This window comes from Ctenopharyngodon idella, chromosome 12 (assembly GCF_019924925.1).
Source record: "Ctenopharyngodon idella isolate HZGC_01 chromosome 12, HZGC01, whole genome shotgun sequence".
NCBI lineage: Eukaryota > Metazoa > Chordata > Actinopteri > Cypriniformes > Xenocyprididae > Ctenopharyngodon > Ctenopharyngodon idella.
Genome location: NC_067231.1, coordinates 22,185,746 through 22,204,285, shown reverse-complemented (window position 1 = coordinate 22,204,285; position 18,540 = coordinate 22,185,746). Strand labels below are relative to the sequence as shown.

General features: G+C 36.5%; 3 protein-coding genes across 4 annotated transcripts; 2 read left to right on the top strand and 1 right to left on the bottom strand.

Annotated features, from left to right (window-relative positions):
• Positions 1–3,958: 3,958 nt before the first annotated feature.
• mrpl43 (mitochondrial ribosomal protein L43) lies at positions 3,959–5,480 on the bottom strand. Its single transcript, XM_051914858.1, has 3 exons — positions 5,204–5,480; positions 4,628–4,734; positions 3,959–4,460 (listed from the first exon to the last, which is right to left on the bottom strand). The coding sequence occupies exons 1-3, from the start codon at positions 5,332–5,334 to the stop codon at positions 4,252–4,254; spliced, it is 447 nt and encodes a 148-aa protein (XP_051770818.1). The 5' UTR covers positions 5,335–5,480; the 3' UTR covers positions 3,959–4,251.
• A 32-nt stretch (positions 5,481–5,512) lies between these two features.
• twnk (twinkle mtDNA helicase) lies at positions 5,513–10,743 on the top strand. The gene is made up of 6 exons (XM_051914856.1): positions 5,513–5,758; positions 6,173–7,551; positions 7,808–8,048; positions 8,235–8,342; positions 9,331–9,472; positions 9,868–10,743. The coding sequence occupies exons 2-6, from the start codon at positions 6,198–6,200 to the stop codon at positions 10,168–10,170; spliced, it is 2,148 nt and encodes a 715-aa protein (XP_051770816.1). The 5' UTR covers positions 5,513–5,758; positions 6,173–6,197; the 3' UTR covers positions 10,171–10,743.
• A 318-nt stretch (positions 10,744–11,061) lies between these two features.
• On the top strand, positions 11,062–17,101 carry galk1 (galactokinase 1). Of its 2 annotated transcripts, XM_051914855.1 has the most exons (9): positions 11,227–11,464; positions 12,433–12,547; positions 13,741–13,930; positions 14,259–14,378; positions 14,672–14,807; positions 14,983–15,164; positions 15,271–15,421; positions 15,626–15,788; positions 15,911–17,101. In XM_051914855.1, the coding sequence occupies exons 3-9, from the start codon at positions 13,750–13,752 to the stop codon at positions 15,980–15,982; spliced, it is 1,005 nt and encodes a 334-aa protein (XP_051770815.1). In that variant the 5' UTR covers positions 11,227–11,464; positions 12,433–12,547; positions 13,741–13,749; the 3' UTR covers positions 15,983–17,101. The 2 variants fall into 2 exon arrangements, with proteins under 2 accessions (XP_051770814.1, XP_051770815.1); XM_051914854.1 differs by lacking the exon at positions 12,433–12,547 and having other exon boundaries at positions 11,062–11,464.
• Positions 17,102–18,540: the final 1,439 nt, after the last annotated feature.

Here is an 18,540-nt window from a genome sequence, read left to right as displayed (position 1 = left end):
ATCGTACAAAACGTTTTGCACTTAATATTTTCCCAAAGTTTTTGCTATGCTTACACGTCAGTCACGGTGTGTATTCGCGTACATATTGGTTCAATATTTTAGAGCTTATACTTACAAAATGATATCTGATGTGTACATCCTATTAAAGCATTTATAATCATTGTCACTGCTTCTGTACTTGTGCACCCCAAAGGTTGAAGATCATTGTGCATGCAAGAAAGAAACCTCTGACTGTCACAGTAGGAGATTTTAACCAGATCCCCATCTGTATCGGGCCTGTTGGTATGTCCCCCATGTATCCGTTACTTAGCAACACAGCTCTTAATTTAGAACTTTCTTTAATCCACATAATAGGTCAAGCTAGTTTTCACTGGGGAGAAAAGATGTGATCAGAGCCCTAGTCTCATCTGGTTGTAATAAATGGGACATAATAAATATACTTCCCTCTTGTGAACTGATTCATTAAAACATGGCTTACATTGATTAGATGCCCAGCCTCAGGATATCTTGCTAGGTGACTACCCAGCAACCAATCCATCTCTGTGGAAACTCAGTTGTTCTACCTTGCTGTTCGAGCTGCAGCCGCAAGAAAACAACTAAGCTTACCGAAGTCATATTGTGCACTGAATGTTACCCGTAGTAGTCAGTAACGTTTTGTTAACAGAGTTTAACATTAAAAAAAATTAAGTGCCAAAACTGTTGATACTGATTACAGCCAACATATTCTAATGTTCCTGCCCCCAACCTGATCAAGGTCTGTGGCATACTGTGTTTATTGCTTTTTTGCCAGTAATACGTGGGAGTGAGAAAAGCATTTCTCCCGTGTCCTTAAGCTTTGTGTCGCTGTCAGAGTAGATTAAACGCACACAATGCATGTCGGTTTCTCAGCTTCTGCAATCAACACGACTATAACCAACATAGATATTGAGGGGGAAACACTTCTTCCCCTAATATTCAGATTAATAATCAACCAATGAGGCTTTTTTAATGGTCTATTCTAAAAGTATTACATTTGTTCCTCCACAAAATCAGAAATATGTGGTTACAGCCTTGCTATAGTATGATTTCCTGTACTTTCTGACCCCAAATTTCTGTTCTGTGTAACAGCTGCCAGTTGTCACCATTGTAATGGGCCTGCAAAATCATTCAATAAATTAATTTATTTTTTTTTTTTTAACAAAGATGAGATACCTTGACTTATTACTGACAAAGTTCAAAATTATTCTGTCAAGAATAGTTTTCTGGTTCTTTATTGGCATTAATGGTTCCATGAAGAACCTTTAGCATCCAAGCAAACTTTCTATTGCACAAAACGTTCTTTATAGTGGAAAATGGTTCTTAGTTTATTAACCCTTTCATGCATGGATTATGATAACCACGGTTAGGATTTTTTTCCCTACGTGTTTTTATTGATCTTAGAATTTTTCTTATTTTCTTATTGATCTTTGAATTTTTTTTTTTTTTACCCAATTTACAAAGAGATTTTCAGATGTCCACTTGAGTGGACAGTATGTGTTTTTTGTTTTACCTAAAGAGATACTGTATTAAACATAATACAGTAATAGCACAGTAATAACAAACCATTTAATAAAATAAAATAATATAAAATCATGTGAAAACTATCAAATATATAAAAAATATATATAATACAGCTTCAATTATTGCAAACGCAATTGAGTTTGTTGCCATTTGACCAGCAGACAGAGAAGAACTTCATACAAGTTGAACGTTGCATGTCTTTGATATCCGAACATAAGACCTCGGTACAACTCTGTGGAAACCCAACTCAGACTACATAGATAACGCTCACGCTCCCTCCAATCTACTAGAGTATGGTGATTTACCCTTATTAGCTGATAATTCTGATTATGTTCAAAATGGACAAATTTAGCTCTCCTCTCTGAGAAAACCTCAGACTGGAATCTACATTGATCTATTTATGTTTTCTGACAGTGGAAAAACTTTTTTCCACTGTTTTTAAATCTCAGCTGAAATGAGCAGTGTTGGGGTAATGCATTACAAGTAACATGCATTACGTAATCAGATTACTTTTTTGATGTAGTAAAGCAATGCATTACAAGTAACATGCTTTACGCAATCAAATTACTTTTTTTACGTAACTGCAAATTACAATCTAATAACACAAATACATTTATTTACAGCTAAAAAAGTTACTGCATATTAAAGAGTTAGTTCACCCAAAAATGAAAATTCTGTCCCTCATTTCGTTCCACACCTTCTGACGCAAATTAAGATGTTTTTGATGAAATCCGATGGCTCTCTGACTCCCCCATAAACAGCACTTAATTACCGAAGATGAACAAAGGTCTTACAGGTGTGGAACAACATGAGGGTGAGAAATTAATGACAGAATTTTCATTTTTGGGTGAACTAACCCTTTAAGTATTTTCAAGAACAACAGTCACAGTAATAGCATGAATTGTAGCTGAAATATAGCTAGTGATGCATGATGTCCAATTTAGCGGACAGATTATTAATCAGAATGTCCTCCCAATCTAAAATCAATACTTGGAAAATTTAACAGTGATATGACTCCTTAGATGTTATTTGATGTTACAACATTTTTTTTTTTTTACCTGCAAGAGTCTCCTAGGACAGTGGTTCTCAAACTGGGGTACGCGTAGGCCTATCCCTGGGGGTACGTACGCGAACAAAATGCTGAGTAGTTCATTTAACTCTACCATACCTTAAAATAATATTAAAACCGAGCATGTGTTTCTAACTGGCAAAATGCCATAAATCCATTACATTTAATCAAATTACCTCATGTTTTGCAGTCAAAAATGACTGCATCCACAGAAGCAGCATGATAGATTGCGAGCAGTCCGCTGCCTCAAATCGCGCTAAATTACTGCCGTTCTCGACAATGCATCTTTGTAAAAGTGGGGATTTAGCACTTACTCGAATGAAGAACAAATACAGACAAAGATAGTGGATTGATATCGATTTAAGACGCAAACTTTCTTCGATGCAAAAACATACCTTGTGTTAGTTCTTGTATTTAGTGTTGATAACGAGCAAGAATGCAATTGTTCCAAAATATCCACGACTGCAAACGTGACATTATTATACAACAGGTCAAAAAACAAAACGTACATTTTAAACACAGTACTGTCAGTATTTACTCTATTTAACGAAAACCACAGCAGAACTACAACACGAATGCGGCTGCGGCTTTGAATGAATCGTGAGAGTCAATGATTCAATGATTCATTCACAGCCACTTGCTTCGTTACTGAATGAATGACTCGATGACTCACTCATAAAAACAGTGACTTGCTGCCACATACTGGTGGTTTTAGTTTAATATTTAAAAGTATCATTTTGTTTTACCATCATTGCATATTTCTCTATTGAACATTTTTTATTTAAACATTATTTATTGTATAAAGTTATTCATAAAGTTAAAAATATGCACTGGAAAATCAATTTAGGGGGCAAATATTGTCCCTTAATGGAAAAGGTGTGACTGCAGTCTAAGTGGAAGAGAGGGGGTACGCAGAAGGATTGTAATCCCTTCAGGGGGTAACGTTCTCCACTCTAAAAAGTTTGAGAACCACTGTCCTAGGATATAAGGAATGGATGGATATTCCAGAGCAACTTGGCATTTCTGAATTTCTTTGTTTGGAGAAAAAAAAAAATCACATACAACGGCTTGCCACTTGGTGTCAGTGTATAGGACGATCCACTAGAATCCACTGTAGTGTTTGATATGCAACTATGCCAATGCATACACAAGAAAAATGGCTTTTAATTAGCTATGCGCTCTAATGACCTATGTGTGAAAGGGTTAAAATGTACACAAAGAAAAAAAAATGTTCTTTTAATAACTTTTCACTGAAAGTTTTTTTTTGGGGAAACAAAAATAGCTATGCATGGGTGTAGCTTGACATCTAAACTTGTGCAATAATGTCAAAATAAATCAGGAACAAAAGCATTTTAGGTTCAAAAATTTATTTCCCAGTGGCAACAGTTATATTTCTCAGTGGATGGGCATCTTATAAGGAATTTAATTGCTGTATAAACTTTATCAAGCCACAAATAATCTGTTGTAATTCATCAAACAGAAAATATTATCTTTAACAGTCAAGTAACAGTTCACTGCTTAAAACATCTAAATTATCATAGTACTGTTGAATTTGTGTTGATTTTTGTGCTGTGGCAGAGGAAATTCACAGCTCATCCAACAGGTCAGCACAGCAATTAGGAAATAAATACAAAGCAAAGTCCTTATTTTGTCTGTCGGCCCACTGGCTCGATGCTGGGGGGTCGATTTGTAAAGGGGTGCCACTGGCCCTGGATACTGGGACTGTCTGTGTGGAAAGGTTTTCGAATGCGGATGATGTCCAGTCCTGACTGGTTAGACATCTTGGTTATAAGTTCGGCAATTTGCTGCGATGTTTTGTTGGTGACCGTCTCCTCCTTCACATTACCGTTCACTGCACAGATCAAATAAAAACAGTAAGTACACTGGTATTTAATATATATTTGACAACTTCAAATTGTATAAACATTTAGTCAATACTGCAGGAAACAACAATATGGTGAACCTGTAAGCCTGCAGATTAAAACATTTGAATAAAACATCACAGAAGGTCAGACTTACAATATTCGGCTACTATTTTAGGAATTCTGCAGGACTGAGGAGAGACGTAAATCACAGTTCCTGGGTTATTTTTGGCAAAATCCACCACACCTTCCTCAATGAAATCCCTGGAGGAATATATATCATTAGAAATAAATAATTTACAATAAGCGACACAAATTATGCACAATGTCAAATGATCTCACTGAAACGTGGTACATAAATTAAATTACCTCAAAATATTTGTAACATGAACTGTATTACATATACTAAACAACAGCAAAATTTCATTTTTTTTTTTAATTTAAAAAAAATGTAACAGATTTCAAATTAAAAAATACATAAAATGTCACATACTTAAATAAATATTCACATTTTTCTATCATTAAGCCCCAGACAATTTACATTTTATTTTTGAATATTAAAACGTTATATGATCCATTATGTTATGTTATATTATATTATCTCGGACATACTAACTAAAAAAGAAAAAAAATACAACAAATAATCAGATATTCACTGTCCATACAACGTGAATATTCTATGGGTAGTCTATGTACAATGTTATTATACACGATCGACACATGATAAACCCACCTGACTCCTAAAGAGCCCTGTCCTTTCTTTGAGAAGATCAGAGATATTCGCTTTAGCTGACAAACATAGCGACCCACTCCATTGTGAAGAACGCTTTGTAAAAAACGACTCGGTGTTCCTCGAGCAGTCATGTCCACCTCTTCAGAGTTCCTACATTCAGTTCAACTTACTCTTTGATTGCTCAGAATTGGTTAGAGTAATTTTAAATTATTAGATTTAGAGGACAGCCTACAGAAGACATGTGTAATGTCAGGTACGTTACAAATTGTCGTCCGGGTGGAAATAGAAGCTGCGCATCAGATGTGACTGAAATATACCTTTGTAACAAACAGAAAGTTCCCAACAACTTTATAACAAATTATTTGACCGTGACAGCTTACTTATTTATAAAGACGTGTTTATTACGATTTGAAGCTTCACAGTCTAATTCGCTTTGTTTTGACACACTACGACAAGAGTTTCATGTTTCACACGGAAGTATTTTGGAGTTCGGACCTCGTGTTCAGTGGGACATGCAGACGCAAGATAACAGTTTGGCGCCCTTCTTATAGTTTTGTAAGTTTATGTCACGTTTACGGTATATGCGTTTCTTGTACATATTTCCCGCCAATGTTTCTTTTCACTGGCTTTATTAATTTTATGGATACACATACATAATTGTTGAATAATAACGTTAGGGGTCATGCATATACGGTATACAGTTATTTTTTGGTGACGCTTTATAACAAGTCTAATTAATAAATCCCTAGTAAGCATTAGAATAGTTAATGTGCATTCATATATGAAAATATATACGAATTAGAGTTTTATGACATTTGCAATAATGCATTAATAATATATGTATTTATATATTATTGCTGTTATGCAGTACATTTTCATGATCCCATCTAAGTGTTTTTCTTGTTTTGTTTCAGCCACATTTTTTAAACTGCATATTGTAATTGTGCAAATTTTCTATAATCAATGCAGGTCTGATGTCCTGAATTAACAGCAAATGTGGAGGAGCAGGTTTCTCAGGGGGGCAGGCTGTCTCTTGCAGGGGACGGGCTGTAGTCCTTGTAAACCCTCTCATCTTCCTCCCTGGAGATATCTATCTTTTTACCAGCCATGCTTTAGGCCAGTCCTGAAGAACTCTTTTGAAAAGCATTGTTTTGAAAAGCGATTAAGACCCGCTGTTGCCTTATATTTCTGCAGAACATTGAGAAAAGATGCAAAATCTATCATCGATTTCCCTGTCCAGCCCCTCACAGTGACTGATATCAAGCAGTATCTTCGTTCTAAAGATATCCCTTTCCATGATGGCTACAGCTGCTTACATGCTTCTAGTATTTTTCTGGAACCAGCACCTGAGGGATCTGGAAGAGAGAACTACTCGCTGTTTATCGATAAAACCACCGGACAGTTTCTGTGTAAAGAGACTTTAGTGGAGGGGAGCTGGGAGGATCTCCAGGATTGCATTGAGGTGATGTTGAATGAGGGTCAGACGTCCATCAGCCCTAATGTGCTGCTGGGGTTTCCTGAGAGCTTGGAGGAGCAAGAAGAAAGAGAGATGGAGATGAAGGAGGTGCAAAGAATATGGAGCAGCTCTGTGCCTTTTTCTGACCTCATGGAGGAGGAAGTTCAGCTTGTTAAAACCATGTTCCAGATCGGTAAACTCACCAATGCCACACTGAAGAAATTTGGGGTCAGGTTCTTCAAACCCACCAAGAGTTTGGTGTTCCCCTGGTTTAGTGGACGTGACTCGAGCCTCCGGGGTGTTAAATTGCTTTCTGCTGCCACGAAAGATGACAGACAGGTGGTCTACACTGAAGCCACGGTTCCAAAAGTCTCCAGGTACCACAACCTCTTCGGCCTGCCTTTAATAGGACGGAAAGATGGTGAGGTTGTGCTCACGGGACGTGAGGTGGACAGCATGGCAGTGAGTCAGGTGACCGGTCTTCCGTCTTTGGCCTTGCCGCGGGGTGTAAGCTGTCTGCCCCCGATCCTCCTGCCTTATCTTGAGCAATTCAAGAAAGTCACACTGTGGCTGGGGGGAGATATGCGCTCCTGGGAAGCCTCAAAAATATTCTCCAGGAAACTTGGACTGAAACGCTGCTCTCTGATTCGGCCAGGGGAGTTTCAGCCGTGCCCCAGTGAGGCTTTGGCCCAGGGCAGAAACTTGGTGCGAATTGTCAAGGCTTCCATCCCTGCTGCCCACAAGTCCATTGTGTCCTTCAAACAGTTACGGGAGGATGTGTACGGGGAAATGGCTAATGTGGAGCAGGTGGCTGGGATACAGTGGTCTCGATTCCTTGAGCTTAATCGAATCCTTAAAGGTCATCGCAAGGGGGAGCTGACAGTTTTTACTGGTACAGTCAACACAGGATTGCTTTGTATTTCTTAATTGCACTCTAACCATTTTTCTTAAAAAAAAAAAAAAAAAAATTAAATATTAAATAAATATAAAAATGCAAAATAATAATATTTATAAAAATTATTATTTTCATTATTATATAAATGTGTAAAATATAAAAATAAAATATGTGCATGAATATTATATAAACAATAAATATTACATAAATATAATTTTTGTATTTATTTTTATGTGTATATTTGTATATGTAGGTCCCACAGGCAGTGGAAAGACCACCTTCATCAGTGAGTGTGCTCTAGATCTGTGCATGCAGGGTGTCAACACATTATGGGGCAGCTTTGAAATCAACAATGTGCGCCTGGCCAAAATTATGCTGACCCAGTTTGCCAAGCAAAGGCTGGAGGAGAACCTGGACCAATATGACATGTGGGCTGATAAGTTTGAGGACCTGCCTCTCTACTTTATGACCTTCCATGGACAGCAGAACATCAAGTAAATCACTGCCATTCCATTCTTTTTATTGTAAATAGGTATTGTATTGCAAGTCTTATGGATTTTTAATATAGGCTTTTACATTTAAAAAAAAACACTGGAATGATTTTGATATTTTCCTTTTGTAGAGGACCAGCTTCTTATCATGGTCTTTAAATATGAGCTGCTATTTTTGTCCCTGTGCAGGACTGTTTTGGATACCATGCAGCATGCTGTTTACCTGTATGACATCAGTCATGTGATCATCGACAACCTGCAGTTTATGATGGGCCAAGAGAACCTGTCTCTGGACAAGTGAGGCAACATTTTTAATATGCTATTTATTCAGAGCTCCCATGGTCCTGAAAAAAATCATGGAAACATAGAGGAATTTCAAAAGTGGGATTACCATGCTTGGAAAAGTCATGGAAATGAATGAAATCTTGAATGGTCATGGAAATTCTATAGTCAATATTCATTTTTCTAGTTATACTCCGTTATCATATTATATATTTCTTCAGCTTGATTTTTTTTTTTCTGAGTCAGATTTCTATAAAATTATTTTTTTTAAATCCTCCTTACCACTTAAAGGGTTAGTTCACAAAAAAATGAAAATAATGTCATTTATTACTCACTTTCATGCTGTTCCACACCCGTAAGACCTTCGTTAATCTTCAGAACGCAAATTAAGATATTTTTTGTTGAAATCCGATGGCTCAGTGAGGCCTCCATGTACTAAAAACATATTTAAATCAGTTCATGTGAGTACAGTGGTTCAGTATTAATATTATAAAGCGACGAGAATATTTTTGAAAAGCAAAAAAGCAAAATAACGACTTATATAGTGATGGCCGATTTCAAAACACTGCTTCCTGAAGCTTCGGAGCGTTATGAATCAGCGTGTCGAATCATGATTCGAGAATCATATTCTCATCGCTTTATAATATTAATATTGAACCACTGTACTCACATGAGCTGATTTAAATATGTTTTTAGTACCTTTATGGATCTTGAGAGAGGAAATGTCATTGCTGGCTATGCAGGCCTCACTGAGCCATCGGATTTCAACAAAAATATCTTAATTTGTGTTCTGAAGATGAACGAAGGCAGAAGAGAGGAAAGGAAAAGGAAAGGAATTTTTCATTTTTGGGTGAACTAACCCTTTAAACAGCTAATTACAATTGCCCCAAATATGTGGGAACATTTATTTATAATTTTTATATATATATATATATATATATAATATATGGATTACAAATAATAGTAATGTATTCTTACAAATGTTTTTTTTCTTTTCCCTCAGATTTGCAGTACAAGACCACATAATTGGAGCCTTCAGGAAGTTTGCCACAAACAGCTGCTGTCACGTGACTTTAATTATCCACCCTCGGAAAGAAGAGGATGATAAAGAACTGCAGACAGCATCCATCTTTGGCACAGCCAAGGTTGGTAGATAAAGACCATGTTTGGATGTTTATTCCTCTGCAACTGTAGTTGAGTAAACAGTGTATACAGATTTTCACATGTATATGCCTAGTTTCCATTTAGAAGAAAATATACTTTTTATGTAGTAAACTCACTTAAGGACTTGTTTAGTAAGATTTTACCAGAAAAGGTTTTAGAATTTTTATGATATGTAAATATAAAACATCTTATATAATCTTAACTGCTGTATTTTTCTTTTCTTTTTGTTTGGTTTTTATTTTTATTGTATTAATGCAACTCTTGTATTTTTTGTAATGAAGATAGCCTCAGATTATGACATGGCTTTAAAATCTATACTACTACTACTACTATAAAAACATCTACCAGGTCTAATGTATAGTTTTCCTCATATTAGGCCAGTCAAGAGGCAGATAACGTGCTCATCCTTCAAGAGAAGAAGTTGGTGACATGTCCTGGCCGAAGGTCCCTTCAGGTGGCCAAGAACCGCTTTGATGGGGACGTGGGGATCTTTCCCTTAGAATTTAATAAAGCCTCGCTTACCTTCTCTGCTCCTGTGAAGGGAAAGCAGAAACTACGTAAGGTGAAAGTGGACAAGAATAACAGCACAGAGGAAACCGAGGAGTTTGAACTCAAAGAAACAAGTGAGAAACCTGTCAAGCCTGCCAAAGCCAAGACCTCAAAGACAGTTAAGGGCTAAGGGCAGGAAAGGTTCCACGGATTGAAAAGGAAATAATCAGTAGCCCAGAGAATTCATTATTCGCATGAATTCAAATAAAACGTGTGTAATACATGAGAATGTAATGTGATGATGTTAACAAACTTCACTGTTTGTTTATAGAGGTGGTTTGGATGGATTTGTGTAAGAACTGTTGGTTAGCAATACGTCCTGTTGTCTCACTGTATAAAAGAGTAAATGACACTCAATGAATGTTAGTATTTTTAGATCCTCTTAAAGATTATGCAATGTTTTATACATACACTGTTGTTTTATATGCATCAAAATGAAACAAATTATTTTTGTTTCCAAAAGTATTTGATGGTTTAAAGGTTTAAAACACTTAAAATATGATACAAGACCCTAAAGCTGCATTTGTAGGGATAGTGCCATACATTTCATCAATGTAAATCCATTTTATGTATTATGTCCAAAAATGTAATGTGATCTATTTTTGTTTCATTGGCAAGGTTACTGTAGGAGAAATGTGTCACAAATAATAAGCTATTGTGAGGAGCCTGTGAAAACTGTTAATAAAGTGTTTTGTAAACAGTTCTAACAGTTTAGTGTGTGTGTGTGTGTGTGTGTGTGTGTGTGTGTGTGTGTGTGTGTGTGAAAACATCACCCTTAATGAATGTCTTAAATGGAGCTTTAATGTTTTATTGATACCTTAAAATTTATGAAGAGTCGTCAAGGCAATAACTTGTACCTAGGCAATAATCTAAAACATCTTATTTGTATGTCCAAGCACGTGTTCTTATAATCCGATCTTGGTCTGAAAATAAAATTTCATGGATATTTGCCTTTTTCTTACAGTGTTGGTTTGAACCTTGCCACTGCAGCGTGTTGAGAAACGTGTCATATGACTTTTTGCACCAATCAGGACAGGACGGTTATAGGAAGTATCTGCACATGACTTGCTGGTTTCTGTTTTTTTATATGAACTGTATGGATTAATTCAGTTCCATTCGCCTTATATCGCTTATTGACTGCTGTAAATGAGTTGCTTCGTGATTTAAATTGCATGACTTCAGCTAACGGGAATCTGTCGAAAACATAGAATTACTTTGTTTTTCACGAGAAGTAACTGAAATATTGCGCCACAATGGCAAACATTTGTCCAGTTAAAAAAGTTGCAGATTTAGTTTCTGAAGCTCGTCGTGTGTACCGGGAAACATTTGACGGAGATGATGCAAATGTTGCAGTTTGCGCCCCAGGACGTGTGAATTTAATCGGAGAACACACCGATTATAATGAAGGATTTGTCCTCCCAATGGTAATGACACTTTCATGACTAACTCCTATTTAACAGCAAGTGCTGGTAAAGTATAAATAAAAGAAAAATGTAATATGCTGTAAAGTAATTATTGGAACCTATTCTCATTGCGTATCAATGCGTATGTGCGTGTAACCTCGTAGAATACATACGCCAAAATGAGTTTTAGCGTGCATATGATACGCACTTGGCGTACAATGGGCACGAACCCCACACCACTAATCCTACCCAAGACCATAGATATACATAATAAAGGCTAGATGACTCGTCCGCGCTTGCTGGCCAATGGAGGTCGACGTCCGCACCTGGCGGCCATCTTGTAACAGTCAGCTCGCTCACTCGTAACATTGTGTTTTAATGGTGCATGTACTTTTTAAATAACCATAACTTGCTCAATTTTCTACCGATTTTCAAACTGTTTGGTTTGTTATAAACGTCAGAGATGTACTTATGACACTGCATACTTATGAATAATTATAACCATGGACTTACATATGAAAATAACATTGAACAGAACAGATAGGTGCAATGAATATACACACGCACAAGGTATTTATGTTAAATCAATATACAGGCTACTAAAACTCAGTGTACAGAATGGCAACATGAGATATATATACACTTTTATAATATGAATATTACTATTATAATAAAATAATTTGAATTATTACGTTTATTTTAACTTCTTCAGGGTTGGGCCATTTACTAGGCTTTTCCCCTCGACATTGCACTGTGCCTACTTCAGAGATCACTGTTCCAAAAAAAAAAAGAAAAAAAAAGGTGTCCAAAAGAAACATTCTGCGATTGTGTAAACAAACTTGTAAAAAGCTTTGGGTCAACAACAATCTTGTAATACTATTATGTCATAGCCCCGCTGTTCCTGTGTAACAGGACCTATATTGTACATACATCCACTAAGTAACTAACGATTATCCCAAATATAATCATAATATTGTCATATCTTACAGGTGAAAGGTGATCCCACGGGCTCTCGTTTTGAGACTACGGTGATTGGAGCATCCGTAGGCTGCACAAAAGTCTGGCATCTTCTCCTATAAAGCCAGCAATTTCCTGTATCATAATGTAAGATGTTTTTAACAAACCAAACCGATTGGAAATCATGTGCAACTTAAGTTATATTGAAAAGAAAGAGCAATTCTGCCTCTCCCACTGATGTAAAATTGCTGGGTAGCAGCTAAACTGTAACTACTAGGTCTCACTCAAAGCTTCTTGTTATTAGCCAGCTAATAACTACAACCACATCCACAAAGATTGTAATTTAGACAAAAGATTAGTTGTCATAAAATCGTTATTGGTGTCAGTAAAACCTATATAATTGAACAGCTCGATTGTGGTCTCAGCTTTGATAACTTGCGCAAGTAGCCGTGATACACAACTATGCTGCACGATTAAGTCGTTTTTCGAAAAGAAAAGCTGCAATTTCAACATGTTCAAGCATCGTTTGTAAGAAACCAAACCATTTGTAAATCCATCAAGATTTCAGCGACATAAGAGTATTTGTGATCATGCAGATCACTCACCTTACATCAGGTACCACAGAGCCCGCCAGAAAGCTTGCCTGTGACAAGATGGCCGCCGGTGATGACGTTAGAGACTCCGCCGTAAGACATCTAGCCTTTATTATGTATATCTATGCCCAAGACTACCAAGCGTATTATATGCTATAAACTCATTTTGGCGTATATATTCTACGAGATTACACTCGCATACTACTGATACGCATTCTCGTGTGATTTTTGAGTGGCCATATTTGACGCAAAGTAGCATGAATCGTTCTTTTGAAACGAAAAGTGACTTTGAGCTTAATCATGGAAGCAGCTGAAGTGGGGCACATACAATTGCAACATCCTTATTAATAAAAATGTAATTGGGAGGGAAAATTGAGCTTTTGATGAAACTTGTGATGACGTTATTATGCAGCGTTGACATGATCCGATCATTTAAACCAAACTGTTCGAAAGAACTGGTTCCCGGAAATTAATCAGACTTCCCAGCACTAATGTCAAGAGACTTGTGTTAGGTCAAATTTATGACATGTTTTATCTTTGTCCGATATGCAAAGTATCTTGTCTTGCAGAACTGATATCTGAACAATGGAAATTATGGACTGTCCTTACACATCCTTGATAATACTTTCTATTTTAGATAAAAAGATTGACAAGCGTGGTCAATTTACACCCTTTCAACTCTCCTCATTAATAAAAAATTGTGATAGGAATAATCATGTTTTCTAATGTTTGTTTGAATGGTTGCAGGCCTTGCCGATGGTGACTGTTATGGTGGGCAGCAAAACTTCTGGCCAGAAGTGCTCTGTTTTAACTCTGACTGAAGCTGCTGATGAGCCCAGGATGGTGGACTTTGATCTCCCAAATGAACTGACCCCACTTTTAAGAGGGCAGCCAAACTGGGCCAATTATGTAAAAGGAGTTGTACAGCACTACAGAGGTAAACTTTTGCAATCATTTTTTGTCTATCTGGCAAAAAAAAAAAAAGGGGGGGGAAGTAATGAGGACGTGTACATTTAGTCTGTCACTAGCACAAAATATGACCCTAGGGGCCCATGCTGAGAACTCAACTTTGGATTAACTTTTTAATGCAATGTTTCCAATACTTGCAACACTTGCAGAATAGTTGCTGAGCACACTGTTGTCTTACTCTGAGGGTAACCATTGATTGAATATATACTTATTGCAGAATGGAGTACATGCATGTATTTCTAAACTGAACCTGATCCAGCCTAATAGTATTGCTGTCGTTTCTTCTCTTTACACAGCACGGCCCATCCCTGGCTTTAGAGCTGTAATAGCCAGTAGTGTGCCACTAGGAGGCGGACTCTCCAGCTCAGCCTCACTTGAAGTGGCTGTGTACACCTTCCTGCAGCAGCTGTGTCCAGGTAATCGTCTGTCGCACACTTTTTAAATGGTCTCTGTAAATTTCCCATTCATTTTTTCCATAGAGAAATTGACTTACTAATACCATACAAAGCATTTAATGGGTTAGTTCACCCAAAAATGAAATTTCTCTCATTAATTACTCACCCTCATGTCGTTCCACACCCGTAAGACCTTCATTCATCTTCGGAACACAAATTTTTACAATATTATATTTTACAATATAACTGTTTTTTACTGTATTTTTGATAAAATAAATGCAGCCTTGGTGAACATCTTTTCCCCCCCTCCACAGATGATGGGAATCAGGTAGCAAAGGCAGTGGCCTGTCAGCAGGCTGAACACACTCATGCTGCTGTGCCCTGCGGCATCATGGACCAGTTTGTGTCTGTTTTGGGTAAAGAGGGCCATGCATTACTCATTGACTGCAGGTAAGAATATTGATTTGCCAATCAGTATTCTTCTGTCAGATTAGAATGAATCAGTTGTATTTAGTTGCTCATTTACAAAAATAATATCAAAACTATATATTACTAAATGAATATTTATATATTTATTATATTAGTAATAAATATTTATTACTAAAATGAAATGCAATCGTTTCAGATCTTTGGAAGCCACTGCTGTCCCTTTAGCTGACCCTGGACTTGTAATCCTGATCACTAACTCCAACGTTAGACATACGCTCACAGGCAGCGAGTATCCCACCAGACGAAAACAATGTGAGGACGCAGCAGCCATTTTGGGCAAGAAAAGTCTGAGAGAGGCTACTTTGAAAGATTTGGAGGGTAAGAAAAATAAAGATTTTAACCAGACACCATAATGTATGTCTTTAATCAGGGTCATTTCATAATAAAATATAAATATTTTGTAAAAATCTGAATTTATTCATAGCTGCCAAGGATCAACTGGACAGTGTGACATACCAACGGGCACGTCATGTGATTGAGGAGATCGAACGCACAGCGCAAGCTGCTGAGGCACTCAAGAGAGGCGATTACAAAGAGTTTGGGAGGCTGATGGTGGAGAGCCACAATTCTCTTAGGTAAACATCTACAGTCGAAGCAAGATTATCATGTTGGAAGACTAACAGAAGTCAACTCCTTGAAAACATCCCAAGATTAGAAGTGCTTTTCAGTGACTGAGATGTTGTTTGCTTAACCCAATTGTTCGATAGGTGGGGGTAACTCTCGGTTAAATGGCTTTTAATGATGCATTTTCTGAATGGGGTTTATATTGTATGTCTTAGGGATAATTACGAGGTCAGTTGTCCAGAATTGGACGAGCTGGTGTCGGCAGCACTGGAGGTGGATGGGGTGTTCGGGAGTCGGATGACAGGGGGAGGGTTCGGTGGATGCACAGTTACTTTGCTTCAGGCTCATGCCACGGAGAAAGCAGTGAAACACATTCAGGTTTTTACAAGTTTAAGATCCTCTGTGAATCTTTTGACAATTTCATCCAAAGAAATTACTGTATATTTTAAGATATATGATTATTTGTAACTTAGTGCTATACTTTTTCTCTGTATTTACAGGAGAAATATCATGGATCTCCAACTTTCTTCATTACTACCCCATCAGAAGGAGCTCGTGCGCTCAGTCTGTGATTTTTTTTTTTTTTTTTTTTTTTAAGTTCTCGATTTTCACTGTTACTTACTTTTTTATCATTAATCATCTTATACTAATCAGCGTCAATTCTCTCCAATCAATGCCACAAATGTTGTGAGTATTATTAGTACATACATTTGTCTAAAATCTGTGTATTTTCAGGAGAAATATCATGGCTCTCCAACTTTCTTCATAACTAAACCATCAGAAGGAGCTCATGCTCTCAGTCTATGATTTTTAACCAGTGACTTGTTCTTGATTTTTCACTGTAATTTACATTTTTATCACTAATCATCTTATACTAATCCAGTGTTGAGGGTAGCGCATTACAAGTAACTTGAGTTACATATTCAGATTACTTTTTCAAGTAACTAGTACAGTAACACATTACATTTTCAAATTACAACAAAATATCAAAGTTACTTTTTCACATTTATTGACTGACAGCTTTCCTGTGCTCATGTTGAGAGAAATAAAGTGCAGAGGTGTTGTGTGCGCTGTGTGTTACACAGGTATACTTTATTAACCAATGTCTTTGGTTCTGACCTTTTAATGATCTAATTCAACCATACTATTAAGCAGAAATTACTTTAGATTTAGAAATAAGAGTGTTGAACTTCCTTCTCCTGTATCCTATTCTTCTTTAATCCAGAATGGCAGCACAGCTGAAAGGTTTGTTTGAGCTGCGCCCTCTACTGTACAGGTGTTAATATGCATTTCCTTCAGCCTGAGGCTTATTCATTTCACTTTTGGTGTAAAAGGGCCTTAACATTTGCCAAAAAAAACAAACAAGCAAGCCCAGCCCAGGTGAGAAAAAGTAATGCAAAAGTAATGTAACGCATTACTTTTCATAAAAAGTAACTAAGTAACACAATTAGTTACTTTTTTAGGGAGTAATGCAATATTGTAATGTACTTTTAAAAGTAACTTTCCTCAACAATGTACTAATCAGAATCCGTTCTCTCCAATCAATGCCACAAATGTTGTGAATATTAGTACATACATTTGTCTAACATCTGTGTATTCTTTACAGTCTTGCATTCAGAAACCCAATTCCCACAATGATTAATGTTTAAAATAAAGAGGATTTTTTGTAATAAAGCACTTATGTAATAAAAGGAATTGTGTTTGCCTTTATTTAACCAAACCTTTATTTATTAATGAGATTCAATTAAACAAGATTTTAAATAATTTGTTGAAACTAATTTAATTATACTCAAAAATTTGAAAGTTGAATTAGGTGGTAATTTTTAGGTGTTAGCATAAGTGTACATTATGTACTCATATGTATGATGTTATACTTTTGTTGCATTGCGGTAATGGAGTGGGGATGTGCTGCTATATTATCTTATTTATTTACTTACATATTTCTTATATGTGGAGCTCAGGGGCTCGTTTCAGAAAGGAGGTTAAGTGAAAACTCTGAGTATGTTAACCCTGAAATGAGGGAAACTCTGGGTTTTCTGTTTCAGAATGGGAAGTATGACAAACCCGAGAAAGCAGGTTAGGTCAAGCCCGTTTCTGAAAGGGAGGTAACTTATACTCACAGTCAGTTGCCATGGTAACTTAGTCTATGAACCTAACCTGGTCAGGAGCAGGTTTTCTTCGGTAAACTCAGAGTTTCTGTCAGTCTCCTCCACCTTCTTTTTAAAGTGCAAGTGATGTTTAAAAACTTCATTCATTCATTCACACTGCAAAAATGCTTTTCTTACTGAGTATTTTTTCTTATTTCAAGTACAAATATCTAAAAATTCTTAAATCAAGATGGATTTTCTATATAAGAAAATGATATAAGATATTTAGTCTTGTTTCCTGGGGGGATCTAAATTAAGTGCAGTTTACTTAAGTAAAATTATCTGCCAGTGTGGTAATAAAAATAATCTTAATGCAAATGGAAAACAAGATTATTCGGAGTGTCTACTACTAAGTGCAAATTTACAGTAGCTCCGCCCTCCAATGTCACACAAGGTTAAAAACTATGTGCATGATTAACGACTTCAGTGGTATAGGCAGTAACACGTTGGGCAAGGAGAACTAGCTTGTGACGCGATTAACCGGGTTCAAGTTTGGCTTTTGCCGAGCTCACTCTTCTGCCTTTTCCCATCACATATCACATTAGAATTTATTTTCAATACAAATTAAGAAAATGTTCTAAAAGTGGAAGTAAAGTGCCTATCGAGTCTTTAATAATGCTAAAAGTATTTATAATTTTAATAAATATCATCATTTACACTAATGTTATTATTGCATCCTGTTAATGTACAACAATACTGAGGTGCAAATAGTATGTATCTGCCAGTATAAAGTATAGATAGCATCTACTATTTACTCATATTGCAAAGAACTGCTACTTTTAAATGGTAAATAGAATATATCACTATTTTCACTAAGTGTAAATAGCATCTAGAGCTATTTGCACTTACTGTAAATAGGATGTATCGCTAAGAAAGTATGCTAATTCCACTAAGTGTAAATAGCCGCTGCCGTATTTTTCTTAGCCTATTGGCAAATGATTTGCAAAATAAGAAAAATGCACTTAAATTGTTATTTTTATTTT